Here is a 17,510-nt window from a genome sequence, read left to right as displayed (position 1 = left end):
TGCAACTAGGGCAGAAGAACATGGCAGTGTCATATGTCTATGGAATAAATGTTTTTTAGACCACATTAAAGTTGACACAAATGCTCATTCTTGTTCTCTGGAGGGGACTTTGAAACTCAAATTACTGAAAAAGTACACAGTAAAATTAGTTCATATTATTTGTGCAAGTAGTCCTAGAAGTACTAAGTACAAACATGGCAGTTTTATAAACTACTTATGGAAGAAATGTTTTTTAGACCACATTAAAGTTGACACAAATGCTCATTCTTGTTCTCTGGAGGGGACTTTGAAACTCAAATTACTCAAAAAGTACACAGTAAAAGTAGTTCATATTATTTTTGCAAGTAGTCCTAGAAGTATTAAGTACAAACATGGCAGTTTCATAAACTACTCATGGAAGAAATGTGTTTTATCCCACATTAAATTTGACACAAATGCTCATTCTTGTTCTCTGGAGAAGACTTTGAAACTCAAATTACTCAAAAAGTACAAAGTAAAAGTAGTTCATATTATTTTTGCAAGTAGTCCTAGAAGTACTAAGTACAAACATGGCAGTTTCAAAAACTACTTATGGAAGAAATGTTTTTTAGACCACATTAAAGTTGACGAAAATGCTCCTTCTTGTTCTCTGGAGGGACTTTTGCCATTCTCAAGAAGTACACAGTAAAAGTAGTTCATAGTATTTGTGCAACAAGTGTATGAAGCAATAAGTCCTAACATTATTCTCATAAATTACCCTGTTCCTCAATCGCAGATAATATAAATGACCCACATGCCATCCTTTACTTTGAAATCCTCACCGGAAGTGTTCCTGCACATACGAAACGTCCAGCTTCCCAGGGTTGTTTTATTGCATTACCGTAAACCTGTAACTAATCACGCACTCGAAATACAGGGGCGGCTGGTTTGACCACGCAAAAGTGAAAGACGGCTGGCTTGACCGCAGTAATAAAACCCAGCTGCAGCAAGCCCGTGGAGAAGGAACCTGCAGGAAGTTGAACATCAAAATATGATCAGAAGAGAGCGCGCCCAAAACACAGGTAGTTAACGTCTTGTCGTTTTAGATATGTATATACTATTTATGTTAGGATTAGTGTCACGTACAAGTGGTCGTATTTTGTAGGGGCCGTATTTTGTACCGTCTGGCTGCGGCTGCAGCTGGACCCTTCTCGCAGCAGCTGACAAGCATCCATGGAAAGGTGTCCCTGCTGTTGTTGAGCCGCAGCGCCCCCTGCTGTTGCAGCCTCTGCACCACAACTCGACATCCGCAGAAGTAGCAGCGTCTCTTCTGTCACCACCGGGACTGCCTGTCCTCCGAGACAGGAATACATCTGTAAACTCAAAGACCAACTGTCTGCAGGCAAAATGGTGAGTTGATACTGGGCTTACATACGCCGATGATTTTGTACATCTATTTTTCGCATGTGAAAAGCGTTGCGTACATTCTTTATAAAAAGTTAAAGCCTTATAGTTTCGGTGCAACGAGCTGCAATAGAGGCTGTCAGGTGTCTGTGGTATTGATGTCGAAGCTTTAGCGGTGATATGTGGTCAGGTGAAGGCTCTGTTATCACCTACGCAGCTGACAGCAGCGCGGTCTGTGGCCTGGACGCACGGCCCGCTGTGACGATCTAGCAAATTCTTTAAATATCAAGCTGCTGCAGTAGCATGACAACACAGATATCATGTGTTTACAAACTGTGAGAAACAAGACACATGTCGTATACGAATGTGTTGAATAAAGTTGTTCTTAGATGCAATTACAAGCTATTGCCTAATAACTCTCCAACTGACGACAAAATCAATTATAAAGTACGTCACAAATAGAGCTACAGAGAATGTATTCTATTGGAGGATGGGGGATTTGTTATAGCGTATTGAATTACTATTATGTTATAACAGCTTTTGAATGTCCGGGCATCCCAGAGCCTATATTTTATGTGGCTAAATGCCTTTAACATTTAAAGACATTAAGTGAAATTGCCCTTATGCTTTAAATTATTCGTACTGAGGGCTACATAGGCCTATAGTGGCAATGGTTATCTTTCCCTGACACACTGTGTTATCAACATATCTTAAACAAGTCTTTATCATCTTAAAACATTGCCGTAAACTTAACTTTTACATAGGCCTTCATCCATTTTATTACTGAATTGTATGCCTGACTTTTTGTGATCTCAGATAATGCATCAGCAACATTTATTGTTTTAAGGTAGGGTAGTTAATTCACTTCAGAAACACTTTTTGTTATATTCCATGGAATTCTCTTAACATCCCAATAGCAATGAATACATTAAATGCTTTGACAATAAATATATACAAATATTTCATCTGTGGAAGCCGTGGCGCTGTAAAAAGCATGACCAATTATCTGAGCCGCCCGGCTCAGATAATTGGATGGCCTACCTGCCTGTCCAACACACTCTCACTCCATAATCGTCCAGGAGCGACGTTTGGTCAGTGTCCGTGGCGTGCAGTTGTGACGCTCCTAGGCTCCTTCAGCTTCATAAAGGGACGCAAATAGCTTTCAACTGATTGCAATGTATTCCCATCTGCGGCGGGATTTGACGCTCATGGAAGCACGGCATTCGTTTGTGTCGGCTGCCCTTAAAGGCAATGTGAGCGTCCATTCTCATTGGATAACGGATAATTGTACACCCGGAAGTAAGTATTCCCCTTACTGTCGATTGATTTTACAGTGATATCTGCACTACTCATCGACTAAAAAACACTAGATTATCCTTGTTAATTACACAACATTGATTGGTTTAAATTGTGTGCAATGCTTTTGTATTTTTCCCCTGGCGTCTATGTCACGTGATCTTCAAATTTCTCCCTGCAGAAAAAAAAAACATGGCCAAACTTCGTTTTATTCTCGGTGGAAAATGCCTATTTTAAGTAGTAGTTTTTAGTTTGGCCATTAAAATGCGTTTTGATGTCATTTTATGCGAGAAATATGAGTTGTTATTTCAGATTATGTGTGCAGTGGATGTACATGGTCTTTAGTTTGCTAGTTAATACGAAGATTACTTCAGGAAATTGCGTCCATAGAACGTTTTCATTTTTACCAAGGTGGTTGCTAGGGACGCTGCTATCGATATTATTTATGTTATGTTGTGTAACTGTTTAATGGTGTTATCTTTATTGCTACCCCCTTCCCCGTCAATGTATAGTGTTGGTCCACAGCGCAAACGTATTAGTTTAACAAAATCCGCATCTAAAGATACGTTATTTTCCCCTGTGCAATTCCAGTCTCACATCTCACAGCACATCGTCATTAACAAATACCGGAAACAGACCGAAAACATTTTTTAAAAAATATATATATACTTTATTCCGAGTGTGCTTGCTTTTCTCTTTGAAAGTCATCACATAACGGCATTGTAATACACGGTTCGGCTGCATTAAATATTACATATCTGCCGTAGTTCTGTATTTATAGAGCCCTGATGAGAAGACTTCTAGACAAACATGAGGAACTGAAAACGTGACGTGGATCATAAATATATCAGCCATTAAACAACATCTTACATTTCTTTTCACACAATACGTCTCCTTGCAGTATCAACACTAATTCGGCTGACTTCTATATTTGATCCAATTGGTAGATAGGCTGTATTTACACCATAAAGGTGCACAGCTGATATAAAGGGACACCTAGTGGTTAAAGCATGTTATTGAATTTCATTATTTTTTATTATTAGATATTAATAGGATCCCTATAAAGTATATTCATTACTCGTTATTCTCTACTAATAGTTAATTAAAGACTGTATATAATGACTATTTTGCACATCCCTTTCAAGATTTCAAGATTTTCTAAGGTTTATTGACATATCATATACACAACTATGGTGTAGTTATGCAATGAATGAAAAACTTGGGTCGCAGGTTCCTCAATAGTGCATTACAAGACATCTATTAACTATGTTGAAGCACTTATTTTAACTGATATTATACATAATGTATTATACTCTTATAAGATCTATGTAGATATTTCATCTCCGGCCTTGTCAGGTATTTAACAATCAATAAATAAAGAACACAGAATTGTTAAATATAAAACACAGAATTTGTGTGATTATACTAAATGATTTACAAATAAACACCACTGCATATTTACAACTGTTACACATGCTGATGTAACGCAAATGTTCCAACTTGGCATCAATAAAGTATATGTTATCTTAAGCTGATGGCTACTGCCATATTTGCAAAATATGGCCGTTCAAATCCAGTTTTGGACAGTCTGCTGTGGTTCCATCCCATTTCAAGTGCTGTTCGAGGCTCGGCGTAACCCTCGGAGCACACTCTCCAATCACAGAGCTTGAGGACTATCACAGGGTTTGTCAAACAGAGCACATGGTGTAGTCCTAAACGATAGCTGGGGATTCTGGGTAGTGTAGTGTCTTCTGCCATCCTTTACTCCGAAAAAATATTTGTTTCTCCGAATCGAAGGGGAAAAATACAAAAGCATTGCACACAATTTAAACCATTCAATGTTGTGTAATTAACAAGGATAATCTGGTGTTTTTTAGTCGATGAGTAGTGCAGTAAAGGGGAATACTTACTTCCGGGTGTACAATTCTCCGTTATCCAATGAGAATGGACGCTCACATTGCCTTTAAGGGCAGCCGACACAAACGAATGCCATGCTTCCATGAGCGTCAAATCCCGCCGCAGATGGGAATACATTGCAATCAGTTGAAAGCTATTTGCGTCTCTTTATGAAGCTGAAGGAGTCTAGGAGCGTCACAACTGCACGCCACGGACACTGACCAAACGTCGCTCCTGGACGTTTATGGAGTGAGAGTGTGTTGGCCTGTCAGCCTTCCATCTCGTGCACAAACTCTCGGTTCCATCTCGTGCCCTCATTGGTCATGTGCACGTTCTTGTGTGTTGGAGGAGGGGCTCTGTAAGGAAGTCTGAAGGAAGGGACAGATTTTTTTCAGTTGTGTACTTTCAAATTTGAACGCACTCTAGCTGGTTTCTCCATTCTTACCTACCCTACCTTTAATTGGTCGGTTAAAGACAACATTCCGCATGTACTTTTCACCTTAACATGAATAATTTGACGGAAACTTAAGATTTGAAGTAAAGACATCATGTTTTATCGTGATTGTGAAATAGTTGACTTAGTCGTTGCTGATAATTAAATGTCCCCTATTATACTGTTTTTCATCAATATATTATAGGTCTCAGATATATACAAAACATGTCTCTGAAGTGTTTGGCTCAAAATACCAAACAGATCATCCATTGTAGCATCCCATAAACCCCTCTGTTTCAGCCCTGTTTCAGAAGTGCTGATTCTGTGTCTGTTACTAGTTTAGATGAAAAATAAGGAGCCACTCCCCACGCCCCTCTGAGAGATATTTGGTTAAAAAGAACACAAAGGTGCTCTAGGAGGAGATTCAGGTGAAAAAGTGGGCGGGTGTTACCTTGGTTGGCACAAGCCAAAAAATCGTTATGACATCATAAAGTGGCCAAAATCTGATCAGCTCATTTTCAGACAGGTTTTTATATAAATGGATCAGAACAAAAAGTGAGCGAATCTTTTTTCCTGAAACTTTCAGAATCTCTTTACACAGAGGGGACACATGTTGATGTAGAAAAGACATGAAAAAGTGGATTTTGCATAATAGGTGCCCTTTAAGAACCAGAAGGTTAAGTCTTTAGGCAGGGCCTGGCCCACACCTTTTCTCCTGTTCAGGGTTTTGGATTTAGTTTCAAACATGTCTTTCTTTTTATAACTCTACTTGGAACAGCTGCAGAGATCTAGTAGTGCACATATATACATATTAAATGACGAATAAAATGAACCTCTGCTAAATGGATGAATGTAATCCTTCACTCTCAACCTCCACCAGGTGAACTTCACCACGGATCAGATTCGTTCCATCATGGACAAGAAGTCCAACATCAGGAACATGTCTGTGATTGCCCACGTGGATCATGGGAAGTCCACTCTGACCGACTCCTTGGTGTCCAAGGCGGGGATAATTTCTTCATCCCGAGCCGGAGAGACCCGCTTCACAGACACACGCAAAGACGAGCAGGAGCGCTGCATCACCATCAAATCAACGTATGTAATTTAGAGAAGTTAGGAAACACCTTTGTATTCTTGTGTTACCTTTCACTGGTGGTGAGAACTGTGTGAATGTCTTTACTACAGTAAGTGAACTCCCAAGTCTAAATCTTATAAAATCCCGGTTTCGGTTTGATTGCAGTAAATGATTGATTGATTGATTCATATATTAAAACATATTTACTGAAATCCTTCCAGTAAAGCCAGTTTGAAGTACTTTGAGTAACTGGAACGTCTCCACTCAGCATATCTGCCTGTGCAGTATTGTGATGACATTCAGTTTGAACTTAGTTTAATTGACTTCTAGGGTTAGGGTTAGGCTCAGTAATAGCAAAAGGTGAACATGTTCCCAACCTTTTCCTCCATCTGTTTTTCAGGGCCATCTCTATGTACTACGAGCTTGCCGATAGCGACCTGGCGTTTATCAAGCAGAACGTGGACGGGAACGGCTTCCTCATCAACCTGATCGACTCTCCTGGTCACGTAGACTTCTCCTCTGAGGTCACGGCTGCCCTCAGGGTCACCGATGGAGCCCTGGTAGTGGTGGACTGTGTCTCAGGTAATGATGACTCACATCCTCGTCTTCACATCCTACACACACACATAGGACTTGTTGCAAATGTAATGTGTCACATTTATTGATTCCGAATCCTACCATGATTTTGTGGCAATAGAATCCCACGTGCAGAAAGATTATAAAGTTGTCCTTACATGTCTTTCCGAATGGCGTTATCTGTCAAGACGCTGATAACATCAATCTTTTGTACTATATAACTTAATCACATAATAACCGTCACAGGCCTACACACACGCTCCCATGTTTTCAACCAGTCTGACCTGTTAATTTCCTCTGACAGGTGTGTGTGTGCAGACAGAAACTGTACTGCGGCAGGCCATCGCTGAGCGCATCAAACCGGTTCTGATGATGAACAAGATGGACCGGGCCTTACTTGAGCTGCAGCTGGAGCCAGATGCGCTCTTCCAGACCTTTCAGCGCATCGTGGAGAACGTCAACGTCATTATCTCCACCTATGGAGAGGATGAGAGCGGGCCCATGGGGAACATCATGGTGATGCTCCAACACCACTCAGACACAAATATATGCTACAATAGCTGGGAGAGGTTGCATTTCAATTCCTACAGCTGTCATTTCCCAGAATAATGGACTTTTTCCCCCTCAGATTGACCCCATTGTTGGCACAGTCGGGTTTGGCTCTGGCCTCCATGGCTGGGCTTTCACCTTGAAGCAGTTTGCTGAGATGTATGTGGCTAAGTTCACAGCAAAAGGATCCGCAGAGCTGGGACCAGCAGAGAGGTGTAAGAAAGTGGAAGACATGATGAAGAAACTGTGGGGAGACAGGTACATATGATGATAAACATATCCAGACAGAAATATGTTCCACATAGTAATCTGACACCATTTTGAAAAACAGAGGTGTTGCACCACACCCGACAGTGCTGTCACTGTATACACACCACACCCTGAAGTACACATCTACATCAAGATATTTAAAGGTCCCCTATTATACTGTTTTTCATCAATATATTATAGTTATAAGATATATACAAAACATGTCTCTGAAGTGTTTGGCTCGAAATGCTAAACAGATCATGCATTGTAGCATCCCATAAACTCCTCTGTTTCAGCCCTGTTTCAAAAGTGCTGATTCTCTGTCTGTTACTTTAGATGAAAATAAGGAGCCACTCCCCAACTCCTCTGCAAGATATTTCGTTAAAAAGAACACAATGGTGCTCTAGGAGGAGATTCAGGCCCCGTCCACACGGAGACAAAACGGGTGTTATCCGCTATAGTTCTTTATCGTATGGACGGTTCGTCCACACGAGGCCGTAACGGAACCGCGGAAACTGAGCCCTCAAACGATAACGCATCCCAAAGTGGGAAGGTCTGGTAACGTAACGCTTGCGGCACCGTGTGTACGCCCTAAACGATCATAGCCCTGCCTCTCCCCACCTCTCCTGCTCACCCCTGCGTCACCCGCGTCATTGCTGATGCGTTTCGCCAACAACAACAACAATGGCAGATCACAGGGTTGCGTTCATGCTCCAGACGCTACTGAACATGCTACAGATGTTAGTGCAAAATCTACAGCTCCTCTACCACAACCATCAGCAACAAGTGGACATGTGGTTCTCCACTAAATCCACCGCGGAGAATAACCAGAAGGGCAACCAGGCAACCATGGCAACCATGCTCGGGGGTCTTATTTTCTGCTTTTGGTGTATTTTGTGGCGGAAGTACAGCGCCACTTACAGGCCCGGCATGTGTACTACAGCGTCTCCAGCGGGTCGAGCGGTCTCGTGTGGACGGACACGTTTCTTGTGCCGATTCAGTGTTGACGTAAGACTTTTTTTATATCGATCTCGGTTCGTTTTCGTCTCCGTGTGGACATGGCCTCAGGTGATAAGGTGGGCGGGTGTTACTTTGGTTGGTTATTGGCTAATAGTTACACAAGCCAAAAAATCATTATGACATCATAAAGTGGCCAAAATCTGATCAGCTCATTTTCAGACAGGTTTTTATATAAATGGATCAGGAAAAAAAGAGAGGGAATCTTTTTTACTGAAACTTTCAGCGTCTCTTTACGCAGAGGGGACACATGTTGATGTATAAAATACATGAAAAAGTGGATTTTGCATAATAGGTGACCTTTAAAACCACCAGAAGTCAGCAGTCAAACCTACATTTTCCACTGGTGGTCAACACCAAGAAATCCTCACGATGACTGGCATTTTTTACACGGCTTTGTTAAATATTCAAATCTGATAAGTAAATTATGGCAGCCGTCGTTGCTATGGATACGGCTTTATCTCCAAACACAGCAAGCAGACTCTTAGCGGAATCAATAATCCAAATTTAAATCCAAATATTAATTTTGGGGTTGATTTCATCAGTAGCCGTGTAATAAGCAGGATAATGTACATTAAATAACCTTCAGGATGATTCTGCTTCACCTTGTTGTGGTTCATTTCACAATAATAACCTACCTGCTTCACTCCCCCCCTACATATACACAATAAAAACAGGATTATGAGCTAGATGTCAATCATGTGATTGTCATGATGTTGTGCGATAATTTGTGCACAGATATTTTGACCCAAATGCCGGCAAGTTCAGTAAGTCTTCAACCGGTCCTGATGGCCAGAAACTTCCCCGCACCTTCTGCCAGCTCATTTTGGACCCCATCTTTAAGGTGAATGGAGAGAAAATAAGTGATACAAACCAAAAATAATTATGTTAATGTTTACCAAGTCAGGCCTTAATTTTTCTTAAGACCTTCATATATCTCTGTATTGTTCAAAATGAATTTCAAGCTTCTATGTGTAGGAATTAAACATTTAGATCCTTGGCACCTTGTAGTGGTTCCATCAAAAATATGTTGTGGTAGACAGCAATTGCATACAATCTGGAGAACACTATATGATTAGGCTGAACGCAGCGCATAGACTGCACTGTTTTTCGCCAGTAATGTCTAATTTCTTAAAAAAGCTGAGCCCCGGTATTAAACGGGCCCCGGGGCGTAATTATTAAAGACAGTGGTACCATTAAGCTCCGACATTATCTGTCTTTTTATCGGTACTGGAGACATTTAAAAAATATATGTCATATGTATTATTGCTACACAAACATTATATTGCAGTTTTAGTTTCGCCAACTCCGTTTCTAATCCGCAATAAGACAAAAAAATGCGTCTGTATTTTCGATCTTTCCAATCCAGACGAGAGATCTCTCTCCCCCGTCTGTGTGTGAGGGGGCGGGGCAGTTTATGCTGCTACATGCATGCAACACACACACACATACTGTACACACACGGCAGAGATGGCGGAGAGAACTAAGCGCTCCAAGGTGTGGTTCAACTTTACCCGTCTCGATGTGGACAATGCTTGTTGCCAAAAGTGCAATAAGAATTTTGCATGTAAGGGCAGTAACACGAGCAATTTATCTAAACAACAACACATTATGTCCCGTAATGTTCCACCACAACCTCAATCTTCCTCCAGAAGAACCGTTAGGCCTTTTGCAGCATACCTGTATGCCCCACCTGTGTTGCCCTGTACCACTGTATATATGCAGTAAATACTTATTTTTATTTGTTTTTTACAGTTCTGTAAGTTCACTTTATTTGCAATTTGTTTAGTTAATTTACCTTTTTTTTCTCAAAAGAACCAACAAGAGTACCGTTAAAGGACCGGATCGATAAGCGGTATCGATAAAAGTAGTAGTACCGTTAAAAACCTTAACGATTACCATCCCTGCTTAAGGGTGATGACTTAGAGGCGATACATCGAAGGGGCTAACTTTTGGCTCCAGTTTAATGCCTTATTTTTGCCCTCGTAGGTCTTTGATGCCATCATGAATTTCAAGAAGGACGAGACAGCCAAACTAATTGAGAAGCTGGATGTCAAACTGGACTCTGATGACAAGGAGAAAGAGGGGAAGCCCCTGCTCAAGGCTGTGATGCGTCGCTGGCTGCCGGCCGGAGAAGCCCTGCTGCAGATGATCACCATCCACCTGCCCTCGCCCGTCACTGCACAGAGGTACCGCTGTGAGCTGCTCTACGAGGGGCCCGGGGACGACGAAGCTGCCATGGGTCTGTGGAATAATGTGTTTTCAGATGATTAGGTTTTGTAAAATTATAACCTCATTTATAATCTTTATTTTGGCTATACTTTATTTATGGCTTAATATTTCTGCTGTCCTCTCAGGTATTAAAAACTGCGACTCTAAGGCTCCTCTGATGATGTACATTTCCAAGATGGTACCAACCACTGACAAGGGCCGTTTCTACGCCTTCGGCCGTGTGTTCTCTGGCACTGTGTCCACTGGGCTGAAAGTGCGTATCATGGGGCCAAACTTCAGTCCTGGCAAGAAGGAAGACCTTTTCATCAAACCCATCCAGAGGTGAGCATGTTGATGTGCAAACCAATACATAGAGACATGGGATGAATACAAATAATTTCATGTTTAATTTCTGTTTTCATGAATTTATCTGAAACCTTTTTAAACCTTGTCTTTCTTTCCCTCCAGGACCATTCTGATGATGGGCCGTTATGTGGAGCCCATTGAAGATGTGCCATGTGGCAACATCGTGGGTCTGGTTGGAGTAGACCAGTACCTGATTAAAACAGGGACTATTACCACCTATGAACAAGTACTGTATTTATTTCCCCCCCCTTAATTTACTGTTATTGCTTGCTGTCTGCCTTATTCTTCCTATAACAACAACACCTTTTTATGGTTGTGTCTGCAGGCCCACAACATGAGGGTGATGAAGTTCAGTGTGAGTCCTGTGGTCAGAGTAGCTGTAGAGGCCAAGAACCCCGCTGACCTGCCCAAGCTGGTGGAGGGACTGAAGCGTCTGGCCAAGTCTGACCCCATGGTGCAGTGCATCATCGAGGAGTCCGGGGAGCACATCATCGCCGGGGCGGGGGAGCTGCACCTGGAGATCTGCCTGAAGGACCTGGAGGAAGATCATGCCGGCATACCTCTGAAGGTGAGATACGAAGAGTCGTTTTTCTAATAAGGAGAGACGCTACAGATGAATAGAGGAAAAAGGTTCAACTAATAGATATAACCATGAAAGTTCCCAAGTTGATTGCTTATATTAAAAAAAAATACGTTTTTGTATTACAAGCTTTCTGGAAATGTATTTTTAAATATACATATAAGACAGTGTCTTATATGTACTAATTAGCTTATTGTTTTAGGACCGATACCTAAATATTGGATAGTGCCATGTTCGAAATTACATGTTCATTTTCGTGACATACATTTTTAAGTAGGGAATATTAGTGTCTCTCCAAAAATCACTAAATATTGTAAACAGCAATAATAAAATCTATTTTTGCCATCTTTTTAGGAAGAAATCAGGTTATGAATTATATATGAATAAACCCCTGTGTAGAGTTCAGTGTATGTAACAGCTACTGAAGCTGTACAAAGCTTTGTGAATGTGTATACAGTAGTAAGCTATATTGGAAGACAGTTAACAAAAGTAAAAGCAATGCTCGGGACATATGACCCAAATTAAGAATAACAACAATAATCATTATTGCAGAAATACTCCTTATGTGTTGCACTACCACTCAAACTCTCAATGTTTGCTGCTTTTCTTTCATCTTCCAGAAATCAGACCCAGTGGTGTCTTACAGAGAGACGGTGTCAGAAGAGTCAGAGCAGATGTGTTTGTCCAAGTCCCCCAACAAGCACAATCGCCTCTTCATGAAGGCCCGCCCTTTCCCCGACGGCCTGGCTGACGACATCGAAAAGGGAGAGGTCACCCACCGGCAGGAGCTCAAGGCCCGTGCACGTTACCTCACAGACAAGTACGAATGGGAGGTGAGCGAGGCCAGGAAGATCTGGTGCTTCGGTCCAGATGGCAGCGGGGCCAACCTGCTGGTAGATGTGACGAAGGGCGTTCAGTACCTCAACGAGATCAAGGACAGCGTCGTGGCTGGTTTCCAGTGGGCATCTAAAGAGGTAGGCAGCTGTTTACTTTGAATACTTTGAAAATAATTCAACAGTTATGTGTAATCAGATAGTACACTGTTCTGATGCAATGGTGATAATGTTCTGTACTTTTATAATCCTGAGAATAAGTTAGCAGTCTCTGTCTTCATCATGCAGGGTGCTCTTTGTGAGGAGAATATGCGCGCCGTTCGCTTTGACATTCACGACGTGACGCTGCACGCAGACGCCATCCACCGCGGTGGAGGACAGATCATTCCCACAGCTCGTAGGGTGCTGTACGCCTGCCAGCTCACTGCTCAGCCAAGACTCATGGAGCCTGTATACCAAGTGGAGATACAGGTCAGTACAGCGTCGTAAATCAATCAGAAGCACTTTGAATGACCTTGTGTTGAAAGGGGCTATATAAATAAACTTGCCTTGCCTTACAGGAAAATCTAAAAAAACGTTTTTTTATTCACTGGTCCACTTTTGGTTAACTTGCTTCCATGACATGTATTCTTTCAAACTAGAAAAAAAAGGTCATCCAAAGGTAAATGACCAAAAATCAGTTTTGTAAATCTATACAATGATTTTAACATTCAATTTTCTGTGACAAATAACAATTGATATCTGTAGTGACTTATTAACCTAATCTATACGTAAGCCACTGAGGGATGGGAATGGGAGAACTTTGTTCGGACGCGTGTTCCAGACGATAAAACAATGTCCATACGAGTCGTATATCTTTCAATCTATCGATCCATTTATTTGTGTTCAATATGCATGCCAGTCGCGCTGAAAACAAACAGGTTTGACACAGCTCCTCTCGACGTCAAAAACGGTTTGCTTCTGTCCCACACACCTGAATCAGATCACCTGGTGGTTACATACACTGAACAAAAATATAAATGCAACACTTTTGTTTTTGCTCCCATTTTTCATGAGATGAACTCAAAGATCTAAAACATTTTCTATATACACAAATCTGAAAAAATCTGTGATAGTGAGCACTTCTCCTTTGCCGAGATAATCCATCCCACCTCACAGGTGTGGCATATCAAGATGCTGATTAGACAGCATGATTATTGCACAGGTGTGCCTTAGGCTGGCCACAATAAAAGGCCACTCTGAAACGTGCAGTTTTGCTTTATTGGGGGGGTCCGAAAACCAGTCAGTATCTCCTTCGCATAGAGTTGATCAGGTTGTTGATTGTGGCCTGTGGAATGTTAGTCCACTCCTCTTCAATGGCTGTGCGAAGTTGCTGGATATTGGCAGGAACTGGAACACGCTGTCGTATACGCCGATCCAGAGCATCCCAAACATGCTCAATGGATGACATGTCCGGTGAGTATGCTGGCCATGCAAGAACTGGGATGTTTTCAGCCTCCAGGAATTGTGTACAGATCCTTGCAACATGGGGCCGTGCATTATCATGCTGCAACATGAGGTGATGGTCGTGGATGAATGGCACAACAATGGGCCTCAGGATCTCGTCACGGTATCTCTGTGCATTCACAATGCCATCAATAAAATGCACCTGTGTTCGTCGTCCATAACATACGCCTGCCCATACCATAACCCCACCATGGGCCACTCGATTCACAACATTGACATCAGAAAACCGCTCACCCACACGACGCCACACACGCTGTCTGCCATCTGCCCTGAACAGTGAAAACCGGGATTCATCCGTGAAGAGAACACCTCTCCAACGTGCCAGACGCAATCGAATGTGAGCATTTGCCCACTCAAGTCGGTTACGACGACGAACCGGAGTCAGGTCGAGACCCCGATGAGGATGACGAGCATGCAGATGAGCTTCCCTGAGACGGTTTCTGACAGTTTGTGCAGAAATTCTTTGGTTATGCAAACCGATTGTTGCAGCAGCTGTCCGAGTGGCTGGTCTCAGACGATCTTGGAGGTGAACATGCTGGATGTGGAGGTCCTGGGCTGGTGTGGTTACACGTGGTCTGCGGTTGTGCGGCCGGTTGGATGTACTGCCAAATTCTCTGAAACGCCTTTGGAGACGGCTTATGGTAGAGAAATGAACATTCAATTCACGGGCAACAGCTCTGGTGGACATTCCTGCTGTCAGCATGCCAATTGCACGCTCCCTCAAAACTTGCGACATCTGTGGCATTGTGCTGTGTGATAAAACTGAACATTTTAGAATGGCCTTTTATTGTGGCCAGCCTAAGGCACACCTGTGCAATACTCATGCTGTCTAATCAGCATCTTGATATGCCACACCTGTGAGGTGGGATGGATTATCTCGGCAAAGGAGAAGTGCTCACCATCACAGATTTTTGCAGATTTGTGAACAATATTTGAGAGAAATGGTTATTTTGTGTATATAGAAAATGTTTTAGATCTTTGAGTTCATCTCATGAAAAATGGGAGCAAAAACAAAAGTGTTGCATTTATATTTTTGTTCAGTGTATATACACACTCACAAGTGAATGCTTCATCCTGTGTTCAATGTTGGAACCGCATGATACATTCAACTTGTGCAGATAAAGTAAAACAAACTAAATACATTATGGCTCCAACAATATCTATGCATAACATTTGATATGCAAACAGAAAGACATGACTGAAAAGGCCCCTCACAAAGTCTACAACTCCAAGGAAATTTCACGAGTGTATTTTTGATGACTTTACTATTTTGGAATTGCTTTATGATCCTTCTTGAAAACGATCTGATGCCAGTTTAAATTATATGTCTGACTGCTGATCTTTTTGTCCGTGCAGTGCCCGGAGCAGGTGGTCGGGGGTATCTACGGCGTGTTGAACAGGAAACGAGGTCACGTGTTTGAGGAATCCCAAGTCATAGGCACTCCCATGTTTATTGTGAAAGCCTTCCTGCCTGTCAACGAGTCCTTTGGTGAGTGTGTGATTTAGAACAATTCACTTTATTTAATCATTTGGTTTTAGTATGTCATTTCCTTATTCTTGGCAGAGAATAATTTTTCACAATTTAAAGGTTTGGTGTGTAACATTCCCCTGCTTAAATGACAAAAGACAACTAGACCTGATGTCATGTATGTTGTTGAATTGTGCAGTTACATTATACCGAACATTTCCAAAATGTTTCCAATCTATCGGTCGATTTCAATGGCTGTCTGATAAGGTGACGTAACCCTTTGTCTGAGTGTCAGTGTTGTTGTCTTCATAAGGCTGTCATCAAATGCAGTTTTAGGTTTTAAGCCCTGTTTATAAAAGAAGAAAATTAACAAGGAAGAAATCCTTACTAAAGGGTGAAGGCAATGACAATTCTCAAGTCTACCTTAAAATGTCCCCTTACTTGTTGTTTTTATTGAGAGGCCTGTAGTAGCAGAAAATAACAAGCTGTCCATTTAAAACTAATTACCATTTCATTACATAATTAAAGTATGCATCTGTATTCATTTCCTCCAGGATTCACAGCTGACCTGCGCAGCAACACTGGAGGCCAGGCCTTCCCTCAGTGTGTGTTTGACCACTGGCAGATTCTCCCAGGAGACCCCAGCGACCCGGCCACCAGACCCTTCCAGGTTGTTGCCGAAATTAGGAAACGCAAAGGTCTGAAAGAGAACATACCTTCCGTCGACAACTACCTGGACAAACTGTAAAACTACGCCAAGATAATACAATACCAAATCAATCTCTTAACCCTACCCCATGGGCACTTTAAAATCTTTGCACAGGCTTAAAAGATAAATTGCACAATTGTATTGACTTTGAGTTTGGATCGGAAGCTTTAAGCTTTTGTTGTAGGCAAGTGGAAGCAGTGATGCTTTTTCATTTCACAGCTACAGTACACCAAGTGCCTAGGGCGTGGGTTTTGTGGAACAATTGGATCAAAGCAGTTGTATTACTTGTTCTTTTATTTATCCACATGGGTCCTCTTCCCCCCCTGTATAGTGCACCGTGATACTGCTGCAATAATGCATATTTAAAAGGATCATGGCCAGATAAAACCATAATATGTTACAGAAGTCTAACTTCTTGGATTGGACCTCTGTGTGGATGTGATTAATAAAAACATCCAACTCATGATGGAAATGTGACACCTGTTATTTCGCCAAGGGGCTTTAGTTAATAATTTGCCATTTTGTGAAATACACTTTTTCAATTTGGGGCAGGGATTTAGTTAACCGAATCCATACTAAATGTGTATCTAGTATACAACCAGAAGCCAGTTAATTAGCTTAGCACAAAGACTGAACATAGAGAAACCATTTCTTCTTATTTCATCTATTGGTGAAACAGCAGTGCATCAATATCAAAATCCATCGCCCGGCTTATCTGGAGACCCTATGTACACAATACAATTAGTTTGTGTACAAATGCTCAAGTGTAAAAACCACAACTAGCTGCTATACGGGTTATGGCTGAGAGCCGTAGTTAAGAAATCAAATAGTCCTGAACAATATGTACCGTTTGGGTGTCGATATATCATCGGTCTTTTATTATCATTCAATCTTCCACTAAACTTCAATCTTTATTTAATAATATTTTATTGTAGGTTGATTATTATAATATTAATTATTGCTATATTTTTCCTTCTATGCCCTCTGTACTGTGAACTCTAGACACTAGATTTGTCTCCCTAGAATGAGCTGTTAAAAAGATGTTAGTACTGCATGTTAGCTTAAAAGTTTTGGATACTTTTCACTGATAGAGTGACTGCCATAAGGATAAAAAAATCATGTTTTATTACCCCCCGCCCCCCCCCAAAAAAGCAAGGGGACAACCAACCCTACAATAGGGATGATTTACCCTTGGCCAGTTACTCAGCTTAGTTTTTATGCTAAGCTAAAGTAATTGGCTAATGGGTTAAGCATAGCCTCATATTTGGAAGACAAATATTTCTCCAAGAAAGCCAACAAGCATGTTCCCTAAAATGTTGAGGTGTTGCTATTGTTCAAGTGTTACTTAGATGGGGTATTTTCTAAAAATACAAGCACCACAACA

The 17,510-nt window shown here is 41.6% G+C and overlaps 1 protein-coding gene across 1 annotated transcript; it reads left to right on the top strand.

The window, feature by feature from the left end:
• Positions 1-948: 948 nt before the first annotated feature.
• LOC117532653 (elongation factor 2) lies at positions 949-16,598 on the top strand. The gene is made up of 14 exons (XM_034196043.1): positions 949-1,368; positions 5,868-6,082; positions 6,463-6,644; positions 6,943-7,154; positions 7,267-7,445; positions 9,192-9,297; positions 10,443-10,695; positions 10,811-11,006; positions 11,133-11,256; positions 11,356-11,598; positions 12,231-12,584; positions 12,732-12,914; positions 15,306-15,438; positions 15,972-16,598. Exons 1-14 carry the CDS (start codon positions 1,366-1,368, stop codon positions 16,163-16,165), a joined length of 2,577 nt encoding a protein of 858 aa, XP_034051934.1. The 5' UTR covers positions 949-1,365; the 3' UTR covers positions 16,166-16,598.
• The last annotated feature ends 912 nt before the right edge of the window (positions 16,599-17,510 follow it).

The sequence above is a fragment of the Gymnodraco acuticeps genome, unplaced genomic scaffold (assembly GCF_902827175.1).
Source record: "Gymnodraco acuticeps unplaced genomic scaffold, fGymAcu1.1, whole genome shotgun sequence".
Classification (NCBI taxonomy): domain Eukaryota; kingdom Metazoa; phylum Chordata; class Actinopteri; order Perciformes; family Bathydraconidae; genus Gymnodraco; species Gymnodraco acuticeps.
Note: the sequence above shows the minus strand (reverse complement) of the source record. Positions and strands in the feature narration are given on the sequence as shown.

Bases quoted from the DNA above. Each gene is read 5' to 3' on its own strand.
- LOC117532653 (XM_034196043.1), top strand. The intron at 7,155-7,266 runs GTGATGCTCCAA...TTTCCCCCTCAG, and splicing joins GGCCCATGGGGAACATCATG to ATTGACCCCATTGTTGGCAC. The intron at 12,585-12,731 runs GTAGGCAGCTGT...TTCATCATGCAG, and splicing joins TCCAGTGGGCATCTAAAGAG to GGTGCTCTTTGTGAGGAGAA.